At 41.5% G+C, this 13632-nt stretch overlaps 2 protein-coding genes across 5 annotated transcripts in view; both read left to right on the top strand.

Moving 5' to 3' along the window:
- The window catches only part of LOC116615303 (neurogenic locus notch homolog protein 4), a gene marked incomplete in the record, with an annotated part of 17033 nt that extends 12461 nt beyond the window's left edge, over positions 1–4572 (top strand). Inside the window, 2 exon segments of the mRNA XM_048727531.1 lie at positions 2877–3109; positions 3538–4572. Of these exon segments, the coding sequence (XP_048583488.1) occupies positions 2877–3109; positions 3538–3912 (608 nt within the window).
- A 115-nt stretch (positions 4573–4687) lies between these two features.
- On the top strand, positions 4688–13250 carry LOC5508075. Of its 4 annotated transcripts, XM_032376853.2 has the most exons (8): positions 6684–7607; positions 7698–7810; positions 8355–8457; positions 8779–8987; positions 10018–10144; positions 10368–10514; positions 11441–11776; positions 12186–13250. In XM_032376853.2, exons 2-8 carry the CDS (start codon positions 7766–7768, stop codon positions 12377–12379), a joined length of 1161 nt encoding a protein of 386 aa, XP_032232744.2. In that variant the 5' UTR covers positions 6684–7607; positions 7698–7765; the 3' UTR covers positions 12380–13250. The 4 variants fall into 4 exon arrangements, with proteins under 4 accessions (XP_032232745.2, XP_032232744.2, XP_032232746.2 ...); XM_032376854.2 differs by lacking the exons at positions 6684–7607; positions 7698–7810 and adding an exon at positions 4688–5208; XM_032376855.2 differs by lacking the exon at positions 7698–7810 and having other exon boundaries at positions 6935–7607.
- The last annotated feature ends 382 nt before the right edge of the window (positions 13251–13632 follow it).

Here is a 13632-nt window from a genome sequence, read left to right as displayed (position 1 = left end):
CCACAAGGGTAGTGCATCAGGCTAGTTTAGAAAGACTTGTCGTCCACAAGGCGAGTGCATTAGGTTAGTTTAGAAAGACTTGCCGTCCACAAGCCAAGTGCATTAGGTTAGTTTAGAAAGACTTGTCGTCCACAAGGGTAGTGCATCAGGCTAGTTTAGAAAGACTTGTCGTCCACAAGGCGAGTGCATCAGGCTAGATTAGAAAGACTTGCCGTCCACAAGCCAAGTGCATTAGGTTAGTTTAGAAAGACTTGTCGTCCACAAGGGTAGTGCATCAGGCTAGTTTAGAAAGACTTGTCGTCCACAAGCCAAGTGCATCAGGCTAGTTTAGAAAGACTTGCCGTCCACAAGCCAAGTGCATCAGGTTAGTTTAGAAAGACTTGCCGTCCACAAGGGTAGTGCATCAGGCTAGTTTAGAAAGACTTGCCATCCACAAGGCGAGTGCATGAGGCTAGTTTAGAAAGACTTGTCGTCCACAAGGCGAGTGCTTCAGGCTAGGTTAGAAAGACTTGCCGTCCACAAGGCGAGTGCTTCAGGTTAGTTTAGAAAGACTTGTCGTCCACAAGACAAGGCGAGTGCTTCAGGCTAGTTTAGGAAGACTTGCCGTCCACAAGGCGAGTGCATTAGGCTAGTTTAGAAAGACTTGCCGTCTACAAGACAAGGCGAGTGCATCAGGCTAGTTTAGAAAGACTTGTCGTCCACAATTCAAGTGCATCAGGCTAGTTTAGAAAGACTTGCCGTCCACAAGCCAAGTGCATCAGGTTAGTTTAGAAAGACTTGCCGTCCACAAGGGTAGTGCATCAGGCTAGTTTAGAAAGACTTGCCATCCACAAGGCGAGTGCATGAGGCTAGTTTAGAAAGACTTGTCGTCCACAAGGCGAGTGCTTCAGGCTAGGTTAGAAAGACTTGCCGTCCACAAGGGTAGTGCATCAGGCTAGTTTAGAAAGACTTGCCATCCACAAGGCGAGTGCATGAGGCTAGTTTAGAAAGACTTGTCGTCCACAAGGCGAGTGCTTCAGGCTAGGTTAGAAAGACTTGTCGTCCACAAGGCGAGTGCTTCAGGCTAGTTTAGAAAGACTTGTCGTCCACAAGACAAGGCGAGTGCTTCAGGCTAGTTTAGGAAGACTTGCCGTCCACAAGACAAGGCGAGTGCTTCAGGCTAGTTTAGAAAGACTTGTCGTCCACAAGGCGAGTGCATTAGGCTAGTTTAGAAAGACTTGCCGTCTACAAGACAAGGCGAGTGCATCAGGCTAGTTTAGAAAGACTTGTCGTCCACAATTCAAGTGCATCAGGCTAGTTTAGAAAGACTTGTCGTCCACAAGGCGAGTGCATCTGGCTAGTTTAGAAATACTTGCCGTCCACAAGGTGAGTGCATCTGGCTAGTTTAGAAAGACTTGCCGTCCACAAGGGTAGTGCATCAGGCTAGTTTAGAAAGACTTGTCGTCCACAAGGCGAGTGCATCAGGTTAGTTTAGAAAGACTTGTCGTCCACAAGGCGAGTGCTTCAGGCTAGTTTAGAAAGACTTGTCGTCCACAAGGCGAGTGCATTAGGCTAGTTTAGAAAGACTTGCCGTCTACAAGACAAGGCGAGTGCATCAGGCTAGTTTAGAAAGACTTGTCGTCCACAATTCAAGTGCATCAGGCTAGTTTAGAAAGACTTGTCGTCCACAAGGCGAGTGCATCTGGCTAGTTTAGAAATACTTGCCGTCCACAAGGTGAGTGCATCTGGCTAGTTTAGAAAGACTTGCCGTCCACAAGGGTAGTGCATCAGGCTAGTTTAGAAAGACTTGTCGTCCACAAGGCGAGTGCATCAGGTTAGTTTAGAAAGACTTGTCGTCCACAAGGCGAGTGCTTCAGGCTAGTTTAGAAAGACTTGTCGTCCACAAGGCGAGTGCTTCAGGCTAGTTTAGAAAGACTTGTCGTCCACAAGCCAAGTGCATCAGGCTAGTTTAGAAAGACTTGTCGTCCACAAGGCGAGTGCTTCAGGCTAGTTTAGAAAGACTTGTCGTCCACAAGGCGAGTGCATCAGGTTAGTTTAGAAAGACTTGCCGTCCACAAGGCGAGTGCATCAGGCTAGGTTAGAAAGACTTGTCGTCCACAAGCCAAGTGCATCAGGCTAGTTTAGAAAGACTTGTCGTCCACAAGGCGAGTGCTTCAGGCTAGTTTAGAAAGACTTGTCGTCCACAAGGCGAGTGCATCAGGCTAGTTTAGAAAGACTTGTCGTCCACAAGGCGAGTGCATCAGGCTAGTTTAGAAAGACTTGTCGTCCACAAGGCGAGTGCATTAGGCTAGTTTAGAAAGACTTGTCGTCCACAAGGCGAGTGCTTCAGGCTAGTTTAGAAAGACTTGTCGTCCACAAGGCGAGTGCTTCAGGCTAGGTTAGAAAGACTTGCCGTCCACAAGGCGAGTGCATTAGGCTAGTTTAGAAAGACTTGTCGTCCACAAGGCGAGTGCTTCAGGCTAGGTTAGAAAGACTTGTCGTCCACAAGGCGAGTGCTTCAGGCTAGGTTAGAAAGACTTGCCGTCCACAAGGCGAGTGCATTAGGCTAGTTTAGAAAGACTTGTCGTCCACAAGGCGAGTGCTTCAGGCTAGGTTAGAAAGACTTGCCGTCCACAAGACAAGGCGAGTGCATCAGGTTAGTTTAGAAAGACTTGCCGTCCACAAGACAAGGCGAGTGCTTCAGGCTAGTTTAGAAAGACTTGCCGTCCACAAGGAGAGTGCATCAGGCTAGTTTAGAAAGACTTGCCGTCGGACAGGCCATTTTTTTGTGTCGCGGGCAGAACCCTCCATACACCAATCAAACGAAAAATATATATAACATAATGACTTCCTTGGAAGTTCGACTTGATTTAACTTACAGTTTTTCATTTCGTCAGATTGCCAGACTCTCAAGTTGGCGAGGCCTAACGAAACCGACGGCCATTACATCATCAAACCGGCCTATGAAGGCGTAGCATTCAAGGCTTACTGCGACATGACAAGCGAAGGGGGAGGGTGGACCATGTGCTACGCTAGCGACGGCCAGGTGGACCCAAGAACGGAAGTCACTTACAATGAAAGCCTTAGGTTCCCCAATAATGGATATCGCACTGACTGCAATAACATCACGGTAAAGGCATCCCTTCCCTCCCCTCCCCTGTATTTTTCACCATCATAATATCACGGTAAAGGCATCCCTTCCCTCCCCTCATAACATAAAAGGTAACAGACATGCCTTTTCACTCCCCTCTTATCACTACCACCACAATGTCGCGGTAAAGGCATCGCTTCTCGCCCCTCCCCTCCCCTGTTATTTTCATCGCCATTATATCGTGGCGAAGGCCTGACTTCCCGCCCCTCCCCTGTTATTTTCATCGCCATTACATCAAGGTAGAGGCATCCCTTCCCAACCCTTCCCTCCTATTATCACCAGCACAGCCACCAAGCCATAATGGTTTCCACCACAATTAACGTTAGCTTCTTTCTCTGAGCTTCTCTGCTCACAAAAAAAGAAAATTATAATCTCCTAATAAATAAATGCTATTTCCACTGTTGCAGTTCAACGAAGTTTTATTCACAAATCTGTCCACGAACCCACCGAAACACGCCTATTTTAGACAAACTGAGGGTAAAGGGAAGATGTTCGCGGACTGCTATGGACATTCATCGAAAGTGAACGAATTGTGGAAAAAGATCAGCCCAGCGTCCTCCCTAGAGTACGAGCTCCTGCTATGCAACGAGACGTTCATCACTGGGGTCATGATCAGTAAATTCCACACCTCTTATAAAGAATGCGGTAACTGGAAAGGGGATACAAGCAATAACTACTATCGCCATGCATGTCCCACAGAATCTGGGGTAGCATTTGGGGAAAATGGGCACAGTGATGTTGATCCAAAGCTTGTGGCAGTAGGGGTTAGGAATGCGCCGTAAGACGCGGCTGGCGTGGCCTTGATATAACTGACTTCAACAGTTGCCGCTTGTTATCAACTCTATCCAGAAGACCGCCTTACTATATAGGGCGCTCCTGAAGAATACCTTGCTATAACAAGCGTTACTGAAGGACAACCTTAGCAGAAGTGCATGTTATATCAAGATGTTCTTCGGGAGTGCCCGTTATATCAAGGTGTTCTTCTGGAGTGCCCGTTATATCAAGGTGCTCTTGGGTAGCTGGCACTGTCAGGGACTTTGCAATGGGTCACGTGGGTGTACTTGGCGGTTACCCTGGTAACAACTACAGTGAAAAGGCACTCCTTCTAGATGATCATTTGACCGTCAATTTTCATTTACCACTTATATTCCTAGGTGCGACAAGTTTGGGTGTAAATAGGTAGCAGGCTGGGTCCCAAATATTGGGTGAGAAGGAATTTTAGGTGAAGTTTTACAGGAAGACTGACTTTGTTCAGTGTATCCAAATGATATTACTACAATCTTTTTCACCGACCTCTTGAAACCAGTCTACACGAATTGACGAGTTATCATCAAATGTGCATGAATATAAGACACACGGAAATTAGTTTACTTATAGCCATGGATTAAAAACTAGAAATGCTTTATTGTAATAAATAGGAATAAATTTATGGTTGCAGGGAATGCCGTCTTATTTATTTGATTGGTTAAAACTCTTTTAATTGCATAATAAATAATCTTTTCAGATCCACTCCATAACATATTATATGTATCATGAAACTCATACATTTATCTAAACAATTGCCTGGGTGTCTGGATCTTGATGTCTTTAGTAATGCCTCTGTCGAAAATTTTAATTTAGACCAAAATTGAATTTCTGATAAGAATAGAACAGATATTGACACAAATTTAATTAGTTAACGATCAAGATATACTTTGAAAAATGGAGAAATTAAGAAAAGGTTTCTTGAAATTCAAGTGTGAACATGATATATACAAGCAGCTGCCCACAGTACCAGTAATACTGTTTTCAACGAAAGAACACAACGGATAGTAATTTGTTTGAATTCTCTTAATGCTCTTTTTCTTAACGCTTTTGGTTTCTCTTAGAATGTGTGCTTCAAAATACCAGACTATCCGATATATCCGCCTAATGGATGATATTAGGTCTTTCCAAAAGCAAATAGACACATTGCTGCATAAACAGAGAGCTACAGTAGTCTATTAACACAAGAAAGGCTTAGAAGTTCCGGTACTCAAGGAAAACAGCCATTTCTGTCACGAGCAACGAAGGAGAAGAAAGGATACACGAAGGGAAAGGTAAGGGAAAAAAAGGTTACACTAAGGGAAGAAACGATACACTAAGGAAAAAGAGGATACACTAGGGTAAAAATGATACACTAACGGAAAAAAGGATACACCAAGAGGGAAGAAAGTATACACTAAGGGAAAGGTGAGGTAGACGAACTACGTTCTGAGAGTACCGCTAAAAAAAGGCCAGACAATAACAATCACAAAAAATGAAATAATGTTGCAGGTAAGTTTGACTTTTGACATGATGTAGTATATTTTGAGCTGTTGGAGGAGGTAATGAAAGTAAGACAGAGCTTGTAGAAAAAGAAAATGCAAAGCTAGGAGACGTCAATCTATAATGGCGGGGATTTTCTTCTATTTGAACAGATTTTAGATCAAGGATACGGTTTATTTGTTTATAAAGTCATGACTTGGACGATTTTTTTCTAGAATTATTTTTTATACCTCATTAAAATATACTTTTATCTGCTTCTTCCTTCTTTCCCTATGTTGACATTTTTATTGTTGTTTCGTTTTCCCCTGATTTATTTTTACTGTAATATTTAACGTTTTTCAAATTTTTCCAAGTATTTCTGATCTGCTGTCTTGTTTTCATCATTCCTGATTTTAAAGGAAATCTAAGAGTTTTCCAGCACTGCCGAAAATGAATATTTACTTTTCTTCGAGTAATGCTATCGCATTACTCGATTAGAAAAAGGAACTCTGCTCACAGCTGAATAAACCCATAAAAAAACGTAACAAAAAATAAATTTAACCTGGAAGACTGGGGATGAGGCTGTGCGTTATTACTTAATAATATTTTCTTTTCAAAACATTTCGATCAGTCTCCTCGTTCCTTCAAGAGTAGTAGAAAATTTTCTGAACTGATTACTTTATTTTTATATAGACATGTTAATAGAATCAAATCGCAGTGCCTTGGATGTGTGACAACAAATTGTAAATATCAAATCGCGTCAGTTCGTCGAGGCCCCCGGACAGTACGTCATTACACTAATGGCTCCTTTTATCCGGGAGATGCCGATGGGAACAATGGATTTCTTTTCAGCTGTTCAATTTATTTTAAACGCTTATTTTGTTGCAATCACCCCGTTACCAAGTGAAACCGATAACTGACTGACTTACGCTAGCTGAGGACCTAATCATGTCGGAGGTAGCGGTACGGTAGCGTTCTCACTACGCGGGGGTAGGCTTCTGGTTGAGTGTAGATGATGCAAACGGGCAAAGACACTTTGTTAGATTTCACAAGGATAAAACTGCATTAGCAACTCAAGCACTTTCATACTAACTAAAGGAGAGACATTTAAACTGCTTTGTTTTCTTGTACTTCTAGTCTTTCCTATGGGTTTTAATTAATGGAACCAAATACAGAATGTCCATCAAACCTTTTTTCTATAAGTATGATTTTTGGTCTATGGAGCAAATAAATAATTATAAATTCTGGGGGGGGGGGGGGGGGGAATTCGATAAATACAGAAACGGGTGATCGTCGGCAAAATCGATTTTAACCCTAAGGGAAGGTTAACATTTTGGGCGTGATCAACAGAAATTGTTACCCCTAAGAGATAGCAAATTGGGTGTGGTCGAAGGAATTTTTAACCCTACGAGATAGTAGAATCGGAAGAAAACGAAATCCTTTAACAACCCCTAAGGGATGGTAGTTGGTCGAAATTTTATACCCTCCAAGATGTGACGACCACCCCCGTCTACTTTTATGGAGAGTCAACCCCCCCCCCAAGGGAATAAATTACTGTGAAAGCTCTGCCACCCCAGGGGCCTGGTGCTCGCAAAGGTATCCAAAAGCTATCGGTGTGTGATCACGCCAGTTGTGACTTAGTTTGTATTATGGGATACGGGTGTACTGTCGCTATCCCCAACCGAGGAATTCCGAGCGAGCTGGAAGCGAATTAGTTCAACTTTCAGGGCGGTCAGGCAGTCGGAGTAGGCTACGGTTCTTCTCTGATTGTATGGTAGGAAACTGAGCCTACTCGTCCAAATAGTTTAGAATTTCAACCAGACTACATTGAGGACACAAAAATCAAATATTATTGTGATTCTTAAAACATTATTTCATAGTATAATGATAGGCTCATTCTAACTCCATATGTTTAATACAAACTAAGTCACAACGTAGCGTGATTACACACTGTGAGCTTGGGATACCTGTTGTTATCTATTTTTTTAAATAGGAACCTTGTGATAAGTGTCTCCTTGTAACCATCAACTGGCCTAAATAATCTATTAAAAAAAAACTATTATTTTGATCGCCGAACCGTTGAACTTGTGGGCATATACTATTGATCATCACGTGACTTCAAATGCAATGATCATGTTTTAAAGTTGTAAGAAATGCAAAAACAAAAGAGAGGCTGGTGCAGTTCTTTAAAGTTCTTAATAATAACGCTAAGGTAGGTGTTTCTGGCGTTACGTCGGACCGATAACTTTCCATCAGTCTGTTTTTATATTACTAAAAGTTAAAAGCAAGATTCTCTCTTTAGTTTTAGTTGAGAAACGATTCTCGAAACAATCGCAACTAATACGCATACACAAACACGCCTGGGGTCAAATGATGCCGATAGTCAACATAGTCAGCATCAATGTCTTCAAATTCGTGAGTAGATTGCTAGAAGAACGGGCCGCTTCCCTTATTACGCCATAATGCTGCTAGATGCGATTATTGTAATTAACGACTAAAGATGAATCTTAAAAATGTGAATTCGAAACCCTTGTTAAGTCACATGGAGTACAACACAACCTTGAACAATACGATAACTCGAAGCCTCCGCCAAATTTGATGATTTCTCCTATTTATTATAACGTCCTATAGAACAAATGCTAACAAATCTACACATCTCTCTTTTGAACTTGTTTTGTTATAATGTGCAGTCTTGGCCAACACATTTGGCGAGACATCAGATAGCACTAGCAATTTTTGATAACTTGAATTCCCAATAACTCGAAAAAATTTCGACCTCCCTTAGAGCGTTGAGTTGTCGGGAATGAACTGTAGCATCAAGCAACATAAAATATATATTGTAAAATTTAGTTGCACACATTATGTATTTGTTATCTGAACAGCTCTAGTAAATATTTTATTATGACCTTTCCCATAGTAAATATTTTATTATTGCCCTTATTGACCATTAACTTTTTAGGAGCTAGGTATTAAGATGCTACCACGTGCTGTTATTACCGTTGCCATGGTAATAGGATTTTGCTACGCGACGTCTATTCAGAATGTCTTCACCTCTTTTCAAGGTAGGAAGCCAATATATAGGAACGGTCATTAAGCAAATAAATGGCCGTGATAATGACAAAAATTGCTTTTAAACACTTGTTTTATTATTGCCCTAATGTAAGGCCATCAATCTTATGAATAAAAACGGGTTTTTGCAATATATAAAATAATGTTCCAACATGTGTTCTTTTTATCTTAAGTGAATTATTTCCTGCATCCCAAGTAAGACAAAACATGATCTAAGTCTATAGGAAATAGAGAACAACAAAACGCATGCGATGATAGATTGACAAATCACGTGATACTATTACTTCTCGTTCATTGGTTATACGGTATTACAGGATATACACTAACAAACCACGTGATGAGCACATGCCTGGTCAGCGGCGTCCTCGAATGCGGAATGCTATGCGCGCGCAATCAGACGTGTCGCTCATACAACTATTACCATGACGACAGCGACCAGCAGGTCTGTGAGCTGAATTACCAGACAAAACAAGGAAAGGAGAGCTACTTTAAGCAAGACAAAACTGCTGATTATTACCAGAAGGTACTTTAAGCAAGACACACACACCGAGTATTGCCAGAAGGTACTTTAAGCAAGACACACACACCAAGTATTACCAGAAGGTACTTTAAGCAAGACCGACACACCGAGTATTACCAGAAGGTATTTTAAGCAAGACCGACACACCGAGTATTACCAGAAGGTACTTTAAGCAAGACACCCGAGAGGGAGGGGGGGATGAGGATTTCGATAAAAGTAAGAGGTTAAAATAGTTGCCCCCCCCCCACAGGTGGAACAACATTTTTCCATGCCCCCCCTCCTTACGCTTCTCCCATATTTTCGCTGCCTCCCCCCTCCCGAAAACCGAAGTAAGAAGGAGCAAAGGAAGAAACTGCAACAACAATCTCAAAAGAACGCGAACAAGAGATTCGCTGCAAGCTGGTCAGAAAGTGAAGGGAAAGAATTCGCTGAAAACATAATAAATTCAGAAAAAGTGAAGGCACTCAATTTCTCTAAGATTCGACTAAATCCAGGTTGTCAACCTGAAAAAGTTTATGCTATATATGACCCAGAAGAAGCAAAAAGGCTTTTCGTTCTTCTCCTTGCGAGAAAAGTGCAGCACGAGAAAGAAAAGTAAGAGAGAGAGAGGAAGACAGCAAATCAGATATGAGCGAGTGAACGGATAATAAAGAATGAGCTCTTGTAGCATTAAAACCTTTTGTTAAAATTTTGAATATGGAATATAAGCTCTTTATAAATATTATATAGTGGAAACCATGAATCAGGTTTGAATTTGCATAGATAAAACGTGTCTTTATACGTATCCTGGATTGTGCATGCCAAATAACTGCCCCCAAACCGAAACTCGCTAAACTAAGAAGCCTGATTTGACGCTTGGTCATATTATTAAGAAGAGACAACACCCAAAGAAATCAGTGCCCTCCCTTTTTAAAATCCACACACTTTCGACGCCCCCCTTTAGACCTCCCCTCCCCCACTGTATCCTCAAGCCCCTCCCCCCCGGGATAATAAATTAACTTTCCCTCAATATACATTTCATTCCGTTTATCAGGATCCCTGTGTACTAAATCCATGCTCCTCACATGGATGGTGTGAGGCAGTTAATGTTCCAATATCAAATGACACCTACTACGTCTGCACATGCTTGCCTGGATTCACCGGAAGAAACTGCGAGCACAGTAAGTGGTGCATATATGTGAAATAACGACATAACGAATCTCTGGTGACATAACAACTTACATGACGATGCACTTTACAGTAACGATATTTTTTTCCGAGGATATCCGATAAATCAAGGTTTCAAAATAATTTCGCGAACATTTGTGAAGACGGTTGAGTGCTGGGGCCTCTACTTGGCTTGCTACTTGTCTTTCATTCTCACACCAATACATTCGTTTTCAGCTCAAAACGGCTGGTCACGTGACCACCCGGCCTTGTCTTGCAAGGCAATCATCGGCATGGATCACGTGACTGACGGTTACTATTGGATACAACCCAACGTCACGTGGGAGGCGTACAAGACATACTGTGACATGACAACTGATGGCGGTAAGCACTTGTGACGCAACATGGTAAGCACGTGACTTGTGACGCAACATACTAAGCACGAGACTTGTGACTTAACATCCCATTTCCGTTCCAGTAAAATAGCAAGCTTTCCATTGATAAAACCACTAAATTATTTCACTTTTGTATTATTCTCGTGGATGAGCACCCATCCAAGAGTCTAATATAACTTGTTTCATAATATACATGGCGCATTTGAGACACAAGGAATGTCTGTTTCTATAAACTTTTGCCATGTATATTATAAAAGGTATGATAATTTCCACTCGTGAGTTTTTCAAAAGCTGAAATTGCACGAGCCGACGTGCCAATTTTTCAAATTGTTCTCAAAGCCGTGTGATCACCTATACTAATGTTACAGAACGGGTCGAAAAATTGTTTATGTTAGAGCTAAATGTCGTTTGGTATTTCATTTTTTTTTATCTTGACAAAGGAAGTCCTGAAATTTTGTTTATCTTTTAAGAATAATTTAGATTTTGTCTATAATTGATGGTTTGCTTAGTTTAGCTTGTAGCACGCTCGTGGACCTTCCGCTTCGATGACCTTTTGTGACACCTTAATCCAGGATGGGTGTTTCAAACATTTTACTTGGGCAGTTTAATCTCTTAAATTCTCTTTGAAATCACATATCATCTTCACCCCTTTGTTAAGACCTCGACAATTTTTATTGTCATTTTATTTAGAGAAATTTGGAGTCACGTATGCTGTGCATAAACGTTTAGTTTTAGAAGTTGCTTAATCGTTAGTGATATTTTAGAGGTTACCTTGACTTCTTTGATTGTTTTGGAAATACGCAGGGACAAGAGACCAATTCTGTGATTTCCCACGCCTTTGCTCTTTTTCATGAAAATCATCCAAATCTCATCGTTTCCCCGTTCCCTTTATAACTTTATAAATTGTTCCCACAGGTGGCTGGCTTATTGTATCCAATATAGAGGTGACAAATACGACTCAACCTCCCTCCCTGATAATGGGCACTACAGTAGACAGCTACATCAACAGTGTAATGTCCTACCCGCAAAATTTCGCCATCTCGCCCCAGATCCTCCTCGCACTTCTACGGGCGCTGCACCTGACGCAAATTCGTTTCCAGTGCTCCAAGCAGAGCAAGCGAAAGCTCAATGTCTACAGCAGTGCCGATGCCAAGGGATATCCCGTGCTTCATTACTTCAACGGTCAGACGGACGCCAGACCAGAGGCCTGTGCCTCGTTTACGAGAGGGCAAGAAGACTCTTCTGTGCTAGGTGAGCGGCATCCGTTTGCCTGCTGTGGAAACAAATAATTGTCCTGATTTGTTTAATTCACGCCGCAATACCGGCTATGTGGACAATGGGTATAAGGTCCAACTGCATGCTTTCCCGACAAAAGAGTAAAACTATAGACTTTTTTTTGCGTAGACCGCGTGCAGTTAAAATTTCACTACAATAAGCGACTTGCGCTCAGGCTTTTAGCAGCGGAATAACACTAATAAAAAGCAACTAACTCAGCGCTTACGAACCAGCCAGACAATATTTCTGTCAGAATAGGTTTGTCTTGAATTTGGCTCTCAAATGGTCACGTGATTTCTTAGTTTAAGACACCTATTGACCACGGCGTGGATAACATTGCTTTCCAGGAACTAACACGGCGTGGATAACATTGCTTTCTTTCCAGGAACTAACTGCACAGAGTGGGGCATGGGAAACATGTGGGGGCACTCGTCCAAGATTACCGACGACCGTCTCTATGACGACGCGCTTTACATGGCAAATCACCGCTGGGCAATATTACCGCCGTCCACCATGATGTGTGATGACGATACGAATGACGTCAAAGTGGGAGATTATTGGAAAATATATGTGCGTTAAGATGACATCAGGGTTATGTCTAGGAATTAAATACGAGTTTTTTTTTGCCTCACGAGTGCAAAATATGATGCGAATACCAAGTTACATATAATTTGCATATAATGAATTACACATTTAAAATTTAAAAGGTGATATGACAGTATTGGTGCAGTATTGATGATGGTTTCATGATGATGACGAATGGAAGTAAATGATGACGAATGAAGTGATGATGATGGTTTCATGATGATGACGAATGGAAGTGATGATGATGGTTTCATGATGATGACGAATGAAGTGATGATGGTTTCATGATGATATCGAATGGAAGTGAAGATGATGGTTTCATGTTAATGACGAATGAAGTGATAATGATGGTGTCATGATGATGAAGAATGAAAGTGATGATGACGGTTTCCTGATTACAAATGGAAGTGGAGATGTTGGTTTTATGGTGATAATGTTGACAAATGGAAATGATGATTATGGTTTCATGTTTATGATGATGACGAATGGAAGTGATGATGATGGTTTCATGTTTATGATGATGACGAATGGAAGTGATGATGATGGTTTCCTGATGATGACAAATGGAAGTGAAGATGATTATTTGATGATGGTGGTGCAGATACAAAGTTGATGATGGTATATCAAAAACTACCTATCAATTGATGAGAGTGATTTTCAAAATCCCGTAAAAAAATAATTAAAATGTTATAGTCAAGCCAGACCAATAAAGCGTCGCGAAATATAGCCGTCCTAAAACCGCGAAATTTTGACGTCGCGAAAATTAAGTGTAATAAGGTAAATAGTATTTCACGGGTTTTTGAAAAACCACTCTGTTCCAAGTGTAAAGTGCTTAATCGTTATAAAGGTGTTGTAACATTCTTAATGAATTAATTGAGTGCATAATTCTATGCCTTGTACATACACCTATTCAATTAACGTTGTCTGCTTTCAGTAAAATATGAGGAGTCCCTTGGTAGTTTTGGATAGAAGCACTGCCATTTGCGCTGACAACGTTATTTGAAATAGGTGTATGCGCAGGGAGGTGATATGCGCAATAAAAAAAATGACTGCTTTGTTTTAAGTTTCTTAGAGCAGCACTCGAAACGCAATCAGTATCTGGATTATAGCCAAATTCGCTATTGCGGTAACTCGGCGAATCCAACTTGCTTGTTATGTTTGGGAACGGCGCTTAGTCAACCGTTTTACTGTCGGGTCATAAACCATTTGACTGCAAACAGCAAGGGAATTGGTTTAGAATTCAAGGC

This window comes from Nematostella vectensis, chromosome 5 (assembly GCF_932526225.1).
Source record: "Nematostella vectensis chromosome 5, jaNemVect1.1, whole genome shotgun sequence".
In the NCBI taxonomy this organism is placed as follows: domain Eukaryota; kingdom Metazoa; phylum Cnidaria; class Anthozoa; order Actiniaria; family Edwardsiidae; genus Nematostella; species Nematostella vectensis.
The sequence above is the reverse complement of the archived record's forward strand: the minus strand, read 5'-3'. Positions and strand labels throughout refer to the sequence as shown.

Coding starts and splice junctions, on each gene's coding strand:
- LOC5508075 (XM_032376853.2), top strand. CDS start 7,766: ATGATGCCGATAGTCAACATAGTCAGCATCAATGTCTTCAAATTC. Junction 8,458..8,778: donor TGTCTTCACCTCTTTTCAAG/GTAGGAAGCCAA, acceptor ACGGTATTACAG/GATATACACTAACAAACCAC. Junction 11,777..12,185: donor AGAAGACTCTTCTGTGCTAG/GTGAGCGGCATC, acceptor CTTTCTTTCCAG/GAACTAACTGCACAGAGTGG.